Below are 14,404 nucleotides of genomic sequence, written 5' to 3'. Positions count from 1 at the left end.
CTTAATAAAGCATCTCAAATGCAATTAGTTCTCTTCTGTTCCTAGTTTATCATAAAATGGTGTCATATTTTGTAATATCTTTTTGGTTTTGAGAGGATCATGTGGGAGTTTTTCTTTGTATTAATATGGTATATTATGTAGCCTGATTTTTGTATGCTGAACCAACCTGTGTTCTTAGTATGAATCTCACTTGGTCATTTCCCTTTGATTAGGCAAATTTGCAGAGGCACTTTCTCCAAAGAATAGGACATTTGTAAACTATATACTTATTTACTAGGCACTGTACCAACTGCTTTATCTGCGTTTTCCTTTAAATTTTCAAAGCAACAACTTTACAAGGGATTTATCCCCACTTTACAGATGAGAAAAATGAGATTTAAGAGGTTCTGTGATTTGCACACTGCCACTAAGTGGTGAAGAGGGGATACTAGACTCTGCTACACTCTAATGCAGGGGTGGGGAACCTTTTTTCTGCCAAGGGTCATTTGTAATTTATGACATCCCCAGGCCATACAAAATTATCAGCTTAAAAAAGGGAAATTTATATCCCACTGCGGGTCTGTGAACTCAGCCCATGACCTGACACTTTTGAACCCCCCTCTTCAGAGTGAGAATGTGACTTCCTAGCTTAGTGAGCTAAACTTTTATGGCTCATTTGTTTCTTTTCTTCCAGAATCATGATCTCCAGGCCCTAACCTTTCCCAAGAGGAAAGCACAGGAGAGGAAGGAATGGGAATGGTGACTAGTCTCCTCACAGCAGGGCCACATGTAAGTTGGAAATTTACTCAAAAACAGCTTTTACATTAAGGGGGGTTTTGTTGTTAATTACAAAAGGAATACATATTCATTGTAGAAAACCTGGGACACAATGAGTGATACTACGCAGGAAGAATGAATAGGCACTTGGATTTGTGGGGAAGGAGAACACCCAGGTTTCTGGGCGGCCAACTAGGTGAATGGAGGTACTGTTCCCAGAGCTGAAAATAGACCTTCTTGCCTCTGTGGCTTTGCTCATGGTGCTTCCCCTGCCTTAGATAATATCCTTCTCTTGCTCCTTCTGAGGAGTTTCTATAAGGCCAGCATGTTGATTGCCTCCTCCCAACCTCCACCCAGGATTCCTCTTCAATAGTCTTACATGCTGCTCTGTCCATCTCTGACACATTACAGGTCATTGCATGTGCTTGGCTCTCCTGTATCGTGTCATGTCTGAGTTCACAGAAATACCTATTAAATGTTCTTAGAACATTCAGCTTTCACATTTGTTTGCCAATTTCCACCTGGTGGCTCATTGGGTAAACTGATTCTAATTTTGGTTTTCCTATATTGCTGTTAATTCCCAAGCAGCTGTTACTTTCTGTCCAATTACTGTTCGTGCATATACACACGTTGTCTCTTCATAAGGAAAAGCTACCAGAATTGTAAATGTATAAGCAAGAGACTTTTATTTATTTTTGTGCCAATATCCAATACTGTTAAGCACATAGTAAGTGCTTTTCTGGAACTCAAAGCCCTGAATCCTTTCCAAGACCCTCTCTAGGCCTGCTAGCCACCTCACCCATAGCTGCCCACCTCCCTCACCACATATCCAAAGGTTACTGGGCAAGAAATGTGCTTGTTGTTTCAGGGATCCACGCCCTTCAGCAATGTGACTGCAGCTTTTACTCACAAAGAGTGGAGGCACTTGGTCCGAGCTCCAAGGAAAGGGTTTGAGGAGATACCAGAAAAGTCCAGGAACCTGGTCCTACTGGGTAAGGAAACCATTGAGCATATATACTCTGCTCAGTCTGAAAACCTGTGGCCCTTTCCAGCGTTGAGTGATTCCGAATTGCTCTGACACCCTGGAGGGACAGTGTTTAGTCTTCCTCGTTCCCTAGGAAGTCTCTGCATTCTTGGTTGGGCATTTTCATTTTGCTCCCTGAGTTTACATCTCACCATTTCCCCCCCTAGGACTAGGGTTGGGGTAACCCTCAGGTTAGTTTTCTCTAGTCAGTAGTTTCACATCTTCCTAAGTAGCTTGCTTTATGAGCTTAGCTTAAATCCTTAGCTTGACCCCCTTCTTGAGGCTGTTCATGTAATTCCTTCCAGAAATGCTTTTACCAAGACATTGGCACCACACCATGTCTGTCTGTCTTACTGCTGTATCCCGTAGTGCACAGCACAAGTGCATGCTCAATTTGTTGAATGAATGGAATTAATGGCCTAACTGGCCTTTTCCATTCCCCTGAATGCTAGGTGGCTATTAGGACAGGTCTCTAAAGCCCATTTTCCCCCCTTGAATAGGACTTCCAGTTTCCCAGCCTGGTATGAACTCCCAGCTGGAACAAGGGAAAAGCCCATGGATGCTGGAGGGAGAAGGCCTAAGGAGTACCTGTCCAGGTAAGGGAACAAACACTAAGCCAGTGAGTCTTGGGAGCAAAAGCCCCTTTGAAACCCACATTACTGCATTTGATAAGGGAATAGTAACTGGGGGTACAAAGGTGAGGGTGGGGGCTATCTTAGATCAGATGAATAGGCATGAACTCCCAGTTAGAACAAGGGAAAAGTCCATGGAACAGTGGGGGGAAAAAAATAGGTTCTAAGGACACCTAGACTATACAGGAAGGAAATCCATTTATTGACCCCAGAGCATGTGCCAAATGGGAGGGGAACTGCATGTTGCCCTCCCATTCCCTGGATAACTCTGGCAAGAAGTGCAATTCAGGCCCTCTAGCCCGAGTGCACACCAGGACCTAGGCCCAAACTAGCTCCGTGGCTTGTCCCCAAAATTTCCCACAGCCTGTAATTGCTCCAATTACAGCTCCAGGCGCAACACAGCTTACCCGAGGTTCCCTGCAGCCTGCTTCAGCTTCCAGCTGCCCTTCCAAGGTGGTCCTGGCGTGGCTCACACCTGCTCCAACAGCCGCTCTGGGCTCTGAAGTGGCTTCACCTCTGGACTCCTCACAGCCTGATTCCACTCACACGTCTGCCAAGATGGTCCCAGCGCAGCTTGCCCCTGGGACTTGTGGCTCACACCCACCACAACTAAACCTCCAGGCCCCATTGTGACTTTCCCTGGACTCCGCAGCCTGAGCCCCTCCAACTGGCCTGCCAAGGCACGTCAGAGCACCTGTCCTCAGGACGCCTGCAGCTCCGACACAGGCCACTCCAGAAGGTGCTGTTTTGCCTAATTCATAGAACCAGCCAAACGAGACAGAGAAATACGTCCCAAATGAAAGAACGGGACAAAATCCAGGAAAAGAATTAAATGAGATGGAGACAAGTAATCTACCAAATAGAGTTCAAAATACTGGTTTTATAAGGATGTTTAGTGAACCCAGGAGAATAGATTAACTCAGCGAGAATCACAAAGAGGTAAGACATATAAAGCAACTAGTTACATACAAAGGAGCCCCCATAAAACTATCAGCTACTTTTCAGAAATTTTGCAGGCCAAAAAGGAATGGTACAATATATTCAAAATAATGAAAGGGGGGGAAACCTGTAACCAACAATACTCTACCCATGTATCCTTTAGAATTGAAGGCTAGTTTCCCAGACAAGCAAAAGCTAAACCAACACCGGAGAGAAAAAGTTAAAGGGATTTTAGGTGGAAAAGAAAATTCCTTAAACTAAAAAAAATGTAAGGGTGACCTCAGCATTATGGCAGTGTGTGGAAACTCCTTTGTATCTCCGCTTACATCGGTAATCCAATGAAGCCTGAGATGTCCATGCATCTGAAGGCAGGGGTATTGGAATGCATAGGGGAGGCAGGATTGGAGCAAGAACAAGGGACAGTGCTTTAGATGCAGTTCGGTGGCCCCACATAACACAGTAGCAAGGGAGGTGTTGGGGTGTGCCCCCACACTATGGCTCTGCAAAAACAATATTGGTGGCCAAGAATCTGGCTCCCTTCCTCTCCCTCCACTTGCAGCAGAGCCAGGTAGCAGCAGTGATGGTGCCCATTAGGAACAGGAGGCAGCCCTGTGCGTGTGTGAACCCAGCTCCTGCCCACCCACTCCATGGTGGTTACGCCCAAGACTGAGGGGACCCAGACATATAGTGGGGACACCTATAACAACCCCTGAAGCACACACAGCACAAGAAAAAAAAACCTGAAAACTTAGCACTATGTCACCTTCTACTGATAAACAAAACAGAGCCTCTAATTACCAACCTATTGAATCTTTAAGATCAAAACAGTATCTAAAGAAGGAAAGAATCCACTGCCTCAAATGCACAGGCAGAGGAATGATCCCTTAAGTACCATGAACAACCAGGGTAGCATGTAACTTCCAAGTGTCCAAAACCAATCTGAAAGACATGGAAGACTGATATTCAAGATTCCTACCATGAAGAAACTCAACATACAAGAAACCTGGGAGGTAGTTCAGGTGAGGTCAGGAATAAAATTAGTGAACAAAAGGAGTACTTTACCAAAAAGAACCGAACAAATTCTGCAGCTGAAGAACTATCACTAAATGAGATGAAGAGCACATTAAGCTCCGGCTTATGGCTCAGTTGGTTAAGTAGAGCTTCTTCCCATACACATAACAAAGAAACAATTTCCAGAGGACGAGGCCCAGGAATCAGGATTTTAAAAAGATTCCCAGGTGAGTCTAATGTGCAGCCAAGGTTGAGAACCACTGCCATACATCAAACAGGTTGCGGACTGGATCCCTTGGGGCACATACAGGAGGCAGCTGAATGTTTCCCCTTTCCTCTCTAAAAGCATTGGAAATACAATAAACCAGATGGAAGACAGAATTTGTGAAACTGAAAAAAATAAACAGAAAATCTAGAATTGACAAGATCTTCACAAAACTAAGGAGAGAACTAGACAATCCAGTACAAGAAGCTAACAGGACATGAAATTATCTCTGCAAAAAGACCCCTAAGACGCATTAAAACTGTCAAAAGTTAGTAATAGCCGGGCCACTGGTGCTCAGTTGGTTGAGTGTCATCCCATGAACCAGGTCACGGTTCAATTCCGGGTGAGGGGATGTGCAGGAGGCAACGGATGGATGTTTCTATCTCTCCCTCTCTTTCTCTGAAATCAATAAAAACATTTTTTTAGTCCTAACCGGTTTGGCTCAGTGGATAGAAAGGTTCCAGGTTCGATTCCGGTCAAGGGCATGTACCTTGGTTGTGGGCACATCCCCCCTAGGGGGTGTGCAGGAGGCAGCCAATCGATATTTCTCATCATGTTTCTAACTCTCTATCCCTCTCTTCCTCTCTGTAAAAAAAAAAAAAAAAAATCAATAAAATATATATATTTTTTAAAAACACTTTTTAGCCTGGCTGGCGTGGCTCAGTGGTTGAGCGTCCACCTATGAACCAGGAGGTCAGGGTTCGATTCCTGGTCAGGGCACATGCCCGGGTTGCGGGCTCCATCCCCAGTGTGGGGCGTGCAGGAGGCAGCCAATCCGTGATTCTCTCTCATCGATGTTTCTCTCTCTCTCCCTCCCTCTCCCTTCCTCTCTGAAATCAATAAAAATATATTTAAAAATAAACACTTAAAAAAAAAGTTAATGATAAAGAATTCTCAAGGAGGGGAAGGGGCAGGGGAACAGACAGCAACCGCCAAAGGAAAACTTACCAGATTATCCTGTTTCTCAGTAACCCTACAGGCCAGGTGAGTGGAATGATATATTCAAAACACTGAAATGAGGTTGCAGTGGTGATATAGTAGTGAGCATAGCTGCCTTCCAAAACACTGAAACTACCAGCCAAGACTAATCCAACAAAACTATCCATAATAGATCAGTAAAGATATAATACATACATACAATGGAATCTTCTTACTCAGCCCTGAAAAATGAAACTTAGCTATTTGCAACATTAATGGACCTTTTCTAAAAAGTATTATGTTAAGTGAAAAAAGTCAGACAGAGGAAGACAAATACCATTTGATTTCACCTATATGTGGAATCTAAAAAACAAAAACAAAAAAATGAACCAACGAAACAAACAGCACAAGCTCATGGTCGGAGGGGAGGGAGGTCAGTGTTGGGCAGAAAAAGGGAAGGGAATTAAGGAGTACAAACTTCCAGCTATAAAATAAGTCACAGTGATTTAAGTTACAGAACAGAGAACAGAATCAATGTGACAGATGGTTACTAGACTTACTGTGGTCACTTCATAAGGCATAAAAATGTGCTGCACACCAATTTTAAAAAAGAATCATTAACTTAAAAAATATCCATTCTAGTAAAAATGATGCAGGTTCAGTTAAATTTAGAAAAAGATCAAGATCCCCTATCCCACCACACAGAAGTAAACAGTTTTCATATCACAAAATTCAGTAATATGTAATTTTACATATTCCTTTTTTCACTTAACAGTGTTTCTATCACTGCATATTCTCTGAAAGCAAGGTTTTTATAACTTGTATTATAAAATACTGACATTGAACATTAGGAAATACAGATAAGCACTAGGAAAAATTGTCTGATCCCACAACCCAAAGACAATACAGCTTATACCCACATCTTTCAGGGCTTTTCTACCAAAGGAATTAGTGCAGACTTCAAACATGACTTGCAATTGCTAATAGTGTCCCTTAGTTGGCTGTGTTATGGTCATCCCCTCATTATTCAACATTTAGATGTTTGCTTATCATTTGACAGCTGTGTATTCTCAATGGTTCCTTAGGATAAACTCGAATAGAATTCTGCTATCAATATTTTCAAGACTACTTTAAGCAATAAAACAACTAAAAAAAATATTTTCAAGACTCTTGGCACATGAACCATATTGTTTTCCGGAAATGTTCCAATTTATGCAGCCCACCAGCCTATGAGATATCGGGGTGCTAAATTCTTACCAATGCTAGGATTACACATTTTTTTTAAGTCTTAATTTTAAAAAGTGAAAAAATTTATGTTGCTTCACTGTTAGCAGCTTTTTGTTTTTTTTTGTTAATCCTCACACGAGGATATTTTTTTTAGGGAGAGTGGAAGAGAGAGGGAGGCAGAAACATCAATGTGAGAGAAGCACATCGATTGGTTGCCTCCTGCACAAGCCCTGACCAGGGCCTGAGCTGGGGAGGAGCCCACAACCAAGATATGTGCCCTTGACGGGAAGCAAACCCAGGACCCTTTGGTCCTCAGGTCAACACTATCCAGTGAACCAAACTGGCTAGGGCTGCTATCAGCTTTTAAACCAGGTAAGCAGAATGCCCAAAACCACACAGAATTGAGACTAGGACAGCTTGAGACACTACCTAGTAGTATTGGGCAAAAACAGATCAGTAGCAGAAGGAAAAGGAACATCACATCTGCGGTAGAGGTTCAAGAAAGGGGAGGCTAATGTGAGCTAATGTCCCTGAGAAGCCACTGGTCGTTATTCATGGTTTAGAACAGAAACAAACCACTAATGTTCTGGGTGAAAAGTGAAGCATCAAACCTGTCTGCGTTTGAGTTCAGCCAAACTCCTCCAGCCTTTGGATTTCAGTATTCTCTTTTCTTCTACCAAAGGAATTTTTTAAATTGCCTTTCTAAATCTTTTTCAGACTGGAAGACTGTATCTGAATCACCACCAGAGCAAGACTTTTCTGAAGAATCATTCCAGAACACAAGGGTAGAGATACCTCCTGGGGAATCAGATCATAGGAGCTGTGGACAGGGGAAGAGCTTTAATCTGCGACCAGTTCTTTCTCCACAACAGAGAGCTCCTAAAGTGAGACCCCATAAATGTGAAATACAAACGAAGAGCCTCAGGAGGAATTCAGACATAATTAAATCTCACAGAGCAAAACCATACACATGTAACGAATGTGGCAAAGCCTTGTTACTGTTCTTCCCTTTCACAGCATCAGAAGAGCCACACTGGGGAGAAGCCTTATGAGTGCAATGCATGTGGGAAGGCCTTCAGCCAGAGCTCATCTCTTACTCAGCACCAAAGGATTCACACTGGAGAGAAACCTTATAAATGCAGTGAGTGTGGAAGAGCCTTCAGCCAGAATGCAAACCTCACAAAACACCAACGCACTCACACTGGAGAAAAGCCCTACAAATGCACTGTGTGTGAGAAAGCCTTCAGTGACTGTTCAGCCCTTGCTCAGCATCAGAGAATTCACACTGGAGAGAAACCCTACGAATGCAGCAACTGTGGGAAGGCCTTCCGTCACAGTGCCAACCTCACAAACCACCAGAGGACTCACACAGGGGAGAAGCCCTACAAGTGCAGTGAGTGTGGGAAGGCCTTCAGTTACTGTGCAGCGTTTATACAGCATCAGAGGATCCATACAGGAGAGAAACCTTACAAATGCAACGCATGTGGGAAGGCCTTCAGCCAGAGAGCAAACCTCACAAACCACCAGAGGACTCACACTGGAGAGAAACCCTACAAGTGCAGCAAGTGTGGGAAGGCCTTCAGCCAAAGTACACATCTTATAATCCACCAAAAGACCCACACTGGGGAGAAGCCGTAAAGCATTTAACCAGAGTTCATCCCCTAGTCAGCATCAGAGAATTCACACGGGTGTGAAACCCTACCAATGTAGGGAGTGTGGGAAGGCCTTCAGGTGTAGTTCAGCTTTCATTAGACACCAGAGACTCCATGCTAGAGAGTAACTGGGAACATGACCAACGTGGATGGGGACCTGATGGTTTGAAAGCCTCTAGAAACACACTTTCGCACCTTTAATAAAGTGACTATTTCATGTGGAAGGTCTCAGGAGCTTTTTTTCTTTAACAACTATATAACCCAACTCAAATTACTAGCCACCTATATTCAGTGAGCCTAAGTGCTTTTTGGTGTACCAAGCACTCCAAGAAACCTTGGTTTATAAAGGTCTGATCAAATCAGTGGAAGACCTGGTTCCTACTTAAACACTAGGTATTTCAGCAATGGTTATCCCTCCTTGAATGACTTGTAAAAACCAAAAGAACCAAGAATTTTGGCCAGGAAAGAGCATTTCTCTATAATGGGGTCAATAAAGTATCTGATTTGGGGAAGTAAATTCAAGTAGGAAAGATTCTGGGGGCCAACCATTTAATGTTACAATTTCACTGAGGGTAGGTGATGAAGGATTCATGCCTTAATGCTAAACATATGAAAATCTACACACACACAGATGCACCACAACACTGCTACACCCTATGTCCACTTTATGAACTGACCTAGTGCTGTTTGAGCTGTTAAGTCTTGGAAGGACAGAAGCTGACGATGTCAGGAGGCTAAGTTACCAAAATCTCCCCATAAGGCACACCCTAACAGGGAGGGACGACCTGATGAAGCCATGCTCTCCCTGTGCAGAGGCAGGTGGGCTATCCCTGCTTTTCCCACTAGAAGGCAGTTCCCTTTGCTTTTCCACTTTGCACTGACCTGGGTCCTACTGTTGACATTTACACCAACTGATGTGATCTCATCTCAGCAGTTACAAACCACTGTGTGCTTTCCCTGGGTTTTGGTTAGGAATGCGCTTGACTTCAGGGACAGATTTCCCAGTACTGGCCGCCTGCTGCAAGGGAAGCTTGTGTCAACTATTCTCACCCCAAGCCTCTAGCTTTGATTCTTTGGATGACTTGGCACATGTCCTAGAATACTTATTTTTCCCTCACCTTTCCACTAAAGATAGTGTGTTCTCCAACCCTGATTGTACCTGGGGTGACTAAAAACCACCTACTAAAGGGCCTGTTGACAAAATTAATGGGAGAGCAAAGAAACAACTAATGGCAAAAAAATGAAGTTCTTGGGTTAATCATTCCCAAGTGGAGTTTCAAGCTACTCAATTGTGGCTTATCCCAGTGCCCAGGTGCCCATCCATTGCATGTCTAATAAAGGAAAAGCGAGTGATAAGCTCTAAGGATGATTTAGAAGAAAGAGAGGGATGATGAAGAAAAAGGTGAAAACATAGATTATAATCTGTTACTAGTTTAAAGCCAAGAGAATGTGAGGACTAGGCTGTAGCTAAACCTTAGAAGTATACTTGACCCTCACTTTCACATAATTAATGAAGGACATAGATCAGGTTTCTTTGCTATCCAATCATTTAACCCCAGCTGTGTACTGGAATGGATATCGAAGTCTTGAATTACAGACCCTGGGCCCCAACCCCCCAAATGATTTGGTCTAAGATGAAGAACATCACCCACGTAGTTATGCTGCACAAGTTTTCCTTCTGGCCAAGAACTATTTCTTACGAAGAGCTCTAGGAATGTCTACAAAAACCGCTGAGACTTCTTTTCTAGGTGTCTTTCATGAGAGCTGGTGCCATCGAGAGCAGAAATCTGTTACTGGTAAGATAACAGATGCCCAGAATGATGCTTCCACAGGTCCCCCACTTGGTCCCACTAACCACCTGACCACAAAGAACCTAGCTCCCCCAGGGAAAAGGCCACATCAAAAAGTCCACTGCTTGTCAAATGATCTTTAATTGAAACATTTTCCTTTGTAGTTCTTAACTCTGTAGGAAAGAAAAAAGAAATCCTATCAGTGATCGGAAAAAAGTCTTCTCAACCCCACTACTGACCAATTGTAGAACTCTCCAGCTTTCAGCCTGATTTTAAGCAAACAAAATACAGAAGTCACTTACAGCCGGACACTCCACTGCACCACTGTTGATATCGTCTATGATGTCATGAGGGTGGCGACCATCAACATTGCACCCCACAGACTGGGCAGTACCCAGGATCTCTTTAATGGTTCCTATAATTAAGAAAAGGTGGCATTAGATGGGAACACCAGCCCCTCACAATCCTCAGACACCACTGGGAAAATCCATTTGAGTTCCACAGCAGACAGTCATAAAATACCAGAAAGAAACACCCCGACTCCCCTACTTGAGAGCTCCCATTTAGTTATGCAAGGCCTGAATTGAATGCCAAGTCTCCATGGGACCCTTGATGCCCAGATTAAATCCATCTGGCCCCAAATCACCATGATCAAGCCACTTTTCAAACCCAGAAAAGACTACACCCCAAATTTTGGGTCTTACAGAATTAAGTGGGAAAAAGGTACCACTCAGTGAATATGCCCCATATCACTAGGTGGTTCCATGTTGTCCTCCTCTTACCAGAGAGTTCTCTAGCTAAAGATCGGTGACGCATCTGTCGGGCAATGCTGACAATCTCATCAAAAGTGATATTTCCACTGTGCTTAACTGCAGAAAAAGAAAACAAACCAAAAGCTTTGTCACAAGCCAAAGCCAGAGCAGACCACATAACGTCCTCCCTCAGCCACTTCCTGGTTGTTCCCATACTTTCGGCACAGAGTCACCCACATGAAGAATGACCCTGTTTCCTAAGCTGGGGTTTGCTTTCAGCTCACCACTGGAATGCACCAGCCAACAGAGAAGTGGTCAGGTGCAGTGGCGGGTGGCTAATGGCAAAATCAAACCTTTACCAATCTTAACATGTACGTGACTGTTTTAGAGATGAGAAAAAGCAAGCTTAAGTTACTGGTGTTAGTTAATCTATTCAGTGTCACCCAACTGAGAAGTGCTCTCTTAATTCATCATTCTGTTGTTTCGCCCTGAATGGCACTTCTTGATACCGCCTGGCTACCTAACAGCCTGCATCAAATCCCCATGCCATCCCTAGGTCACGTTAGAAAGAAAGCATGCAGCTAAGTATCAAGCATCATGCAGACACCACCGCTCACAAACTAGTCAGAGAAAGGCCACTCACTGTTTTTTTGCTTCTTTCTGTCTCTTGGCGGTTCTTTGAGGGCTTTGATGATCAGGGCAGAGGCTGAAGGCACTACTTCGATCTAAGAAGAGATTCTCATTATGATCAAGCCCTACCCCAACCTCCAATTAAGACAATATTGCCACGAAACTTGGTTTCTTGGAGACCATGGGGCAGACACTGGACTTGTACTATCTCAAGTAATTTTCAAAATCCAAAACACGTCCTAGCCAAGGAGAATTAAGTGATTTGCCCAATGTCACACAGTGAGTTACTATTTGAGCATGTCTTTGACCTTGCTCTCAGGAAAGCTTTCCCCACACATAAAATTGCTCTCACCACTAATGGTAGGTGGCCATGTCAGCAAAACCTTCCACCCAGGACTCCCAGAGGGTGGCTACCCCTGCCCACCCTCAAACCAAGTACCTGGGCCTGTCTGTTCTGAATGGTCAGTTTCACTGTAATCCTCAGACCCTTCCAATCACCGGTTGCTTTGGCGATGTCATCACCAACCTTTTTTGGAGACTGTAGAAATAAAGGTATGAAATCATATTGTGCCTTAAGTTTAAGTGTCCTGAAAACCTACCCAGTCTTCCTCACTTGCCAATACCCCAAATCTTCCTTATAGAGCACAGGAAACTCTGCAAACAACTGCGCCTACCCAATCAAGGCAAGGCTCTCAGCATAGCATAAACTGGAAAAATTAAGCTAGGGGTGGTTTGTTCAGGGTTGTAAACTGCAGGCCAAGGGCCATAATGGGGCAAAATTACCTACCTAACCTCTCATAAGGACCTACGTGATAACGTAGGGAGAAAATTTCCACACTAGTTACATTCAAATCATCTGGAGACCTTTTAAGTTATCAGGTTCCTGTGTCAGGCCAACCCAAGTCAATCTATGGGGATGGAGGTCTGGCATTTGCTACTTTAGAATTTCCTAGTGACCACTAGGAAACATGTCCCTAATGCCAGCAGAGATAAGGGCCAAGAAGACATTGGTTAATGTGTGCATTTAAGCATAACCAATGGACACAGACGATGGGGGGGCGGGGGGTGAAGGCCAGGGCTGGGGGGCGGGACAGGCTGGAAGAGGACAATGGGGGGAAACGGGTCATATGTAATACTTTCAACAATAAAGAATTAAAACAAGAAGACACTGGTTAAGCAAGACCAAGGTGGGACAACACTTGGGACAAGAGACCACTGTGCAAGTAACAAAGGTCTCATATTTTGGGAAATCCAACTTCAGTAAAATGGATTAGGAAAAAAATAAGACTGATCGTCAAGGAAAGCTGGTCACATTAACCAGTCGGTTTGGAGCAGAATAGGAAGCACAGCTATTATAACGCTCACCAGAATCTTCACCCAACATCCCATTTAAGCCTCCACACAGTGAAATGCCCATTTCCCTCACTAGAAAACATAGGCTAAGCCCTCGCTGGTTCAGCTCAGTAGACCGAGCGTCAGCCTGTGGTCTAAAGGGTCCTGGGTTCCATTCAGGTCAAGGGCACGTGCCTGGGTTGTGGGCTCGATCCCCAGTATGGGGCGTGCAGGAGGCAGCCGATCAATGATTCTCTCATCATTGATGTTTCTCTCTCCCTCTACCTTCCTCTCTGAAATCAATAAAAATAAAGAAAACATAGGCTAAAAGTCACTAAGCCACTGAACTTCAAAACCCTCCCGTGGCCCTCCCGGCCTCTCCCTCGGGTACTCATACAGCGGGTAAGAGGCACTGGGCTCTAAGCGCACAGACAGAACCTTCCTAACACACCTAGCGGCAATTCAGCGAGTCCGAGGTCTACGCGGGGATGGAAATCGGCCCCTCGGGCACAGCTGTGTCTGACAAGGCGGAGCCCAACGGCTCCCGAGTAAGAAACGCCCCCTCCCCCCGCGAGGATGACTTACCAGGCCCAGGGGGCCGATCTTGGGGGCCAGGGCAGACGTGGCGCCCACTTCCCCGCCGGTGCACCGCAGGTAGACTGGGAGGGAAAAACCGTAAGTGCTTCTGCAGAGCCCCGGCCACCGCCCTCTCGCGTCGCTCCGGGCTGGCCACGCCACTCTGCCTCTTCAAACAGCACCGAGAACCTCGGGGAGGAGCGAGGCGGGCCACCCCCTCCTCGGGCGTGGACGGCTCCAAGCGCCACGAGGACCAGCGGCCTTCGGCTCGGCCACGGCTAACGAGGCCCACACCGGGCCGGCGTGGAGGCAGCCGACCCAGTCCACGGGGGGAAGCGCCGGAGACAAACCTTACCCTAAGGCGCGCGGGCTGCAACGCCGCCGCAGGTGTTCCGGTCCTCCCTCCCCATTTTGCACGTGGGGAAGCCGAGGCCCAGAAAGAGTAAGAGGCTCGGCTAGGACTTCACGGCGCCCTGAACGCGGCACCGGAAAGGCCTCTAGTAGGCAACAGCTTAAAAACGCGACGTGGTAAAGGTAGTAATTGCGGAGGGGCCGCAGGCCCGACGGGCTGCTGGGAGAAGGGATGCTTTCCCGCAGCCCCGGCCGCACCTAAAACACGCACCGACTTTGATTTCGTTGGGGTCGAACTTCGGCGGCATGGCGGAGGCAGCTGGTGTCGGATGAACCCGGATTCGGGACGACCGAAGAAAGTTGCACCTGAGCCTCCTCCGAGCCGAAAGCCGAAAGACCGGAAGGCCTTTCAGCTGCGCCGGATATAGGCCGGAAAGCGCAGCTCTCGCGAGAACTTCCCTCTCCGCCTGTCGCGAGAACCGCCCTCTCCGCCCAGCCTCCCAGCGACGCCCCTGCCGCCATGTTCCTTGTGGGCAGGCGCCAGAAGCT

General features: G+C 45.7%; 2 protein-coding genes and 1 non-coding gene across 3 annotated transcripts; 1 reads left to right on the top strand and 2 right to left on the bottom strand.

The window, feature by feature from the left end:
* The first annotated feature begins 884 nt into the window (after positions 1 to 884).
* Positions 885 to 8,648, top strand: ZNF79 (zinc finger protein 79). Its single transcript, XM_014467460.2, is given in 6 exon segments — positions 885 to 962; positions 1,625 to 1,748; positions 2,281 to 2,376; positions 7,490 to 7,766; positions 7,768 to 8,406; positions 8,408 to 8,648. Coding segments are annotated over 6 exon segments (1,287 nt in total). The 5' UTR covers positions 885 to 956; the 3' UTR covers positions 8,553 to 8,648.
* Positions 8,649 to 10,333: 1,685 nt separating this feature from the next.
* On the bottom strand, positions 10,334 to 14,292 carry RPL12 (ribosomal protein L12). The gene is made up of 7 exons (XM_006102096.3): positions 14,127 to 14,292; positions 13,514 to 13,587; positions 12,036 to 12,134; positions 11,610 to 11,691; positions 10,997 to 11,083; positions 10,517 to 10,629; positions 10,334 to 10,387 (listed from the first exon to the last, which is right to left on the bottom strand). The coding sequence occupies exons 1-7, from the start codon at positions 14,161 to 14,163 to the stop codon at positions 10,382 to 10,384; spliced, it is 498 nt and encodes a 165-aa protein (XP_006102158.1). The 5' UTR covers positions 14,164 to 14,292; the 3' UTR covers positions 10,334 to 10,381.
* LOC111823116 lies at positions 11,169 to 11,298 on the bottom strand. The gene has a single exon (XR_002826122.1). It is a non-coding gene; the product is annotated as a small nucleolar RNA SNORA65 (small nucleolar RNA).
* Positions 14,293 to 14,404: the final 112 nt, after the last annotated feature.

This window comes from Myotis lucifugus, unplaced genomic scaffold (assembly GCF_000147115.1).
Source record: "Myotis lucifugus unplaced genomic scaffold, Myoluc2.0 scaffold_397, whole genome shotgun sequence".
NCBI lineage: Eukaryota > Metazoa > Chordata > Mammalia > Chiroptera > Vespertilionidae > Myotis > Myotis lucifugus.
Note: the sequence above shows the minus strand (reverse complement) of the source record. Positions and strands in the feature narration are given on the sequence as shown.

Bases quoted from the DNA above. Each gene is read 5' to 3' on its own strand.
- RPL12 (XM_006102096.3), bottom strand. From the start codon at position 14,163: ATGCCGCCGAAGTTCGACCCCAACGAAATCAAAGTCG. The intron at 12,135-13,513 runs GTAAGTCATCCT...TTATTTCTACAG, and splicing joins AGATCGGCCCCCTGGGCCTG to TCTCCAAAAAAGGTTGGTGA. The intron at 11,084-11,609 runs GTGAGTGGCCTT...CTTTTTCTGCAG, and splicing joins CAGAAAGAAGCAAAAAAACA to TTAAGCACAGTGGAAATATC.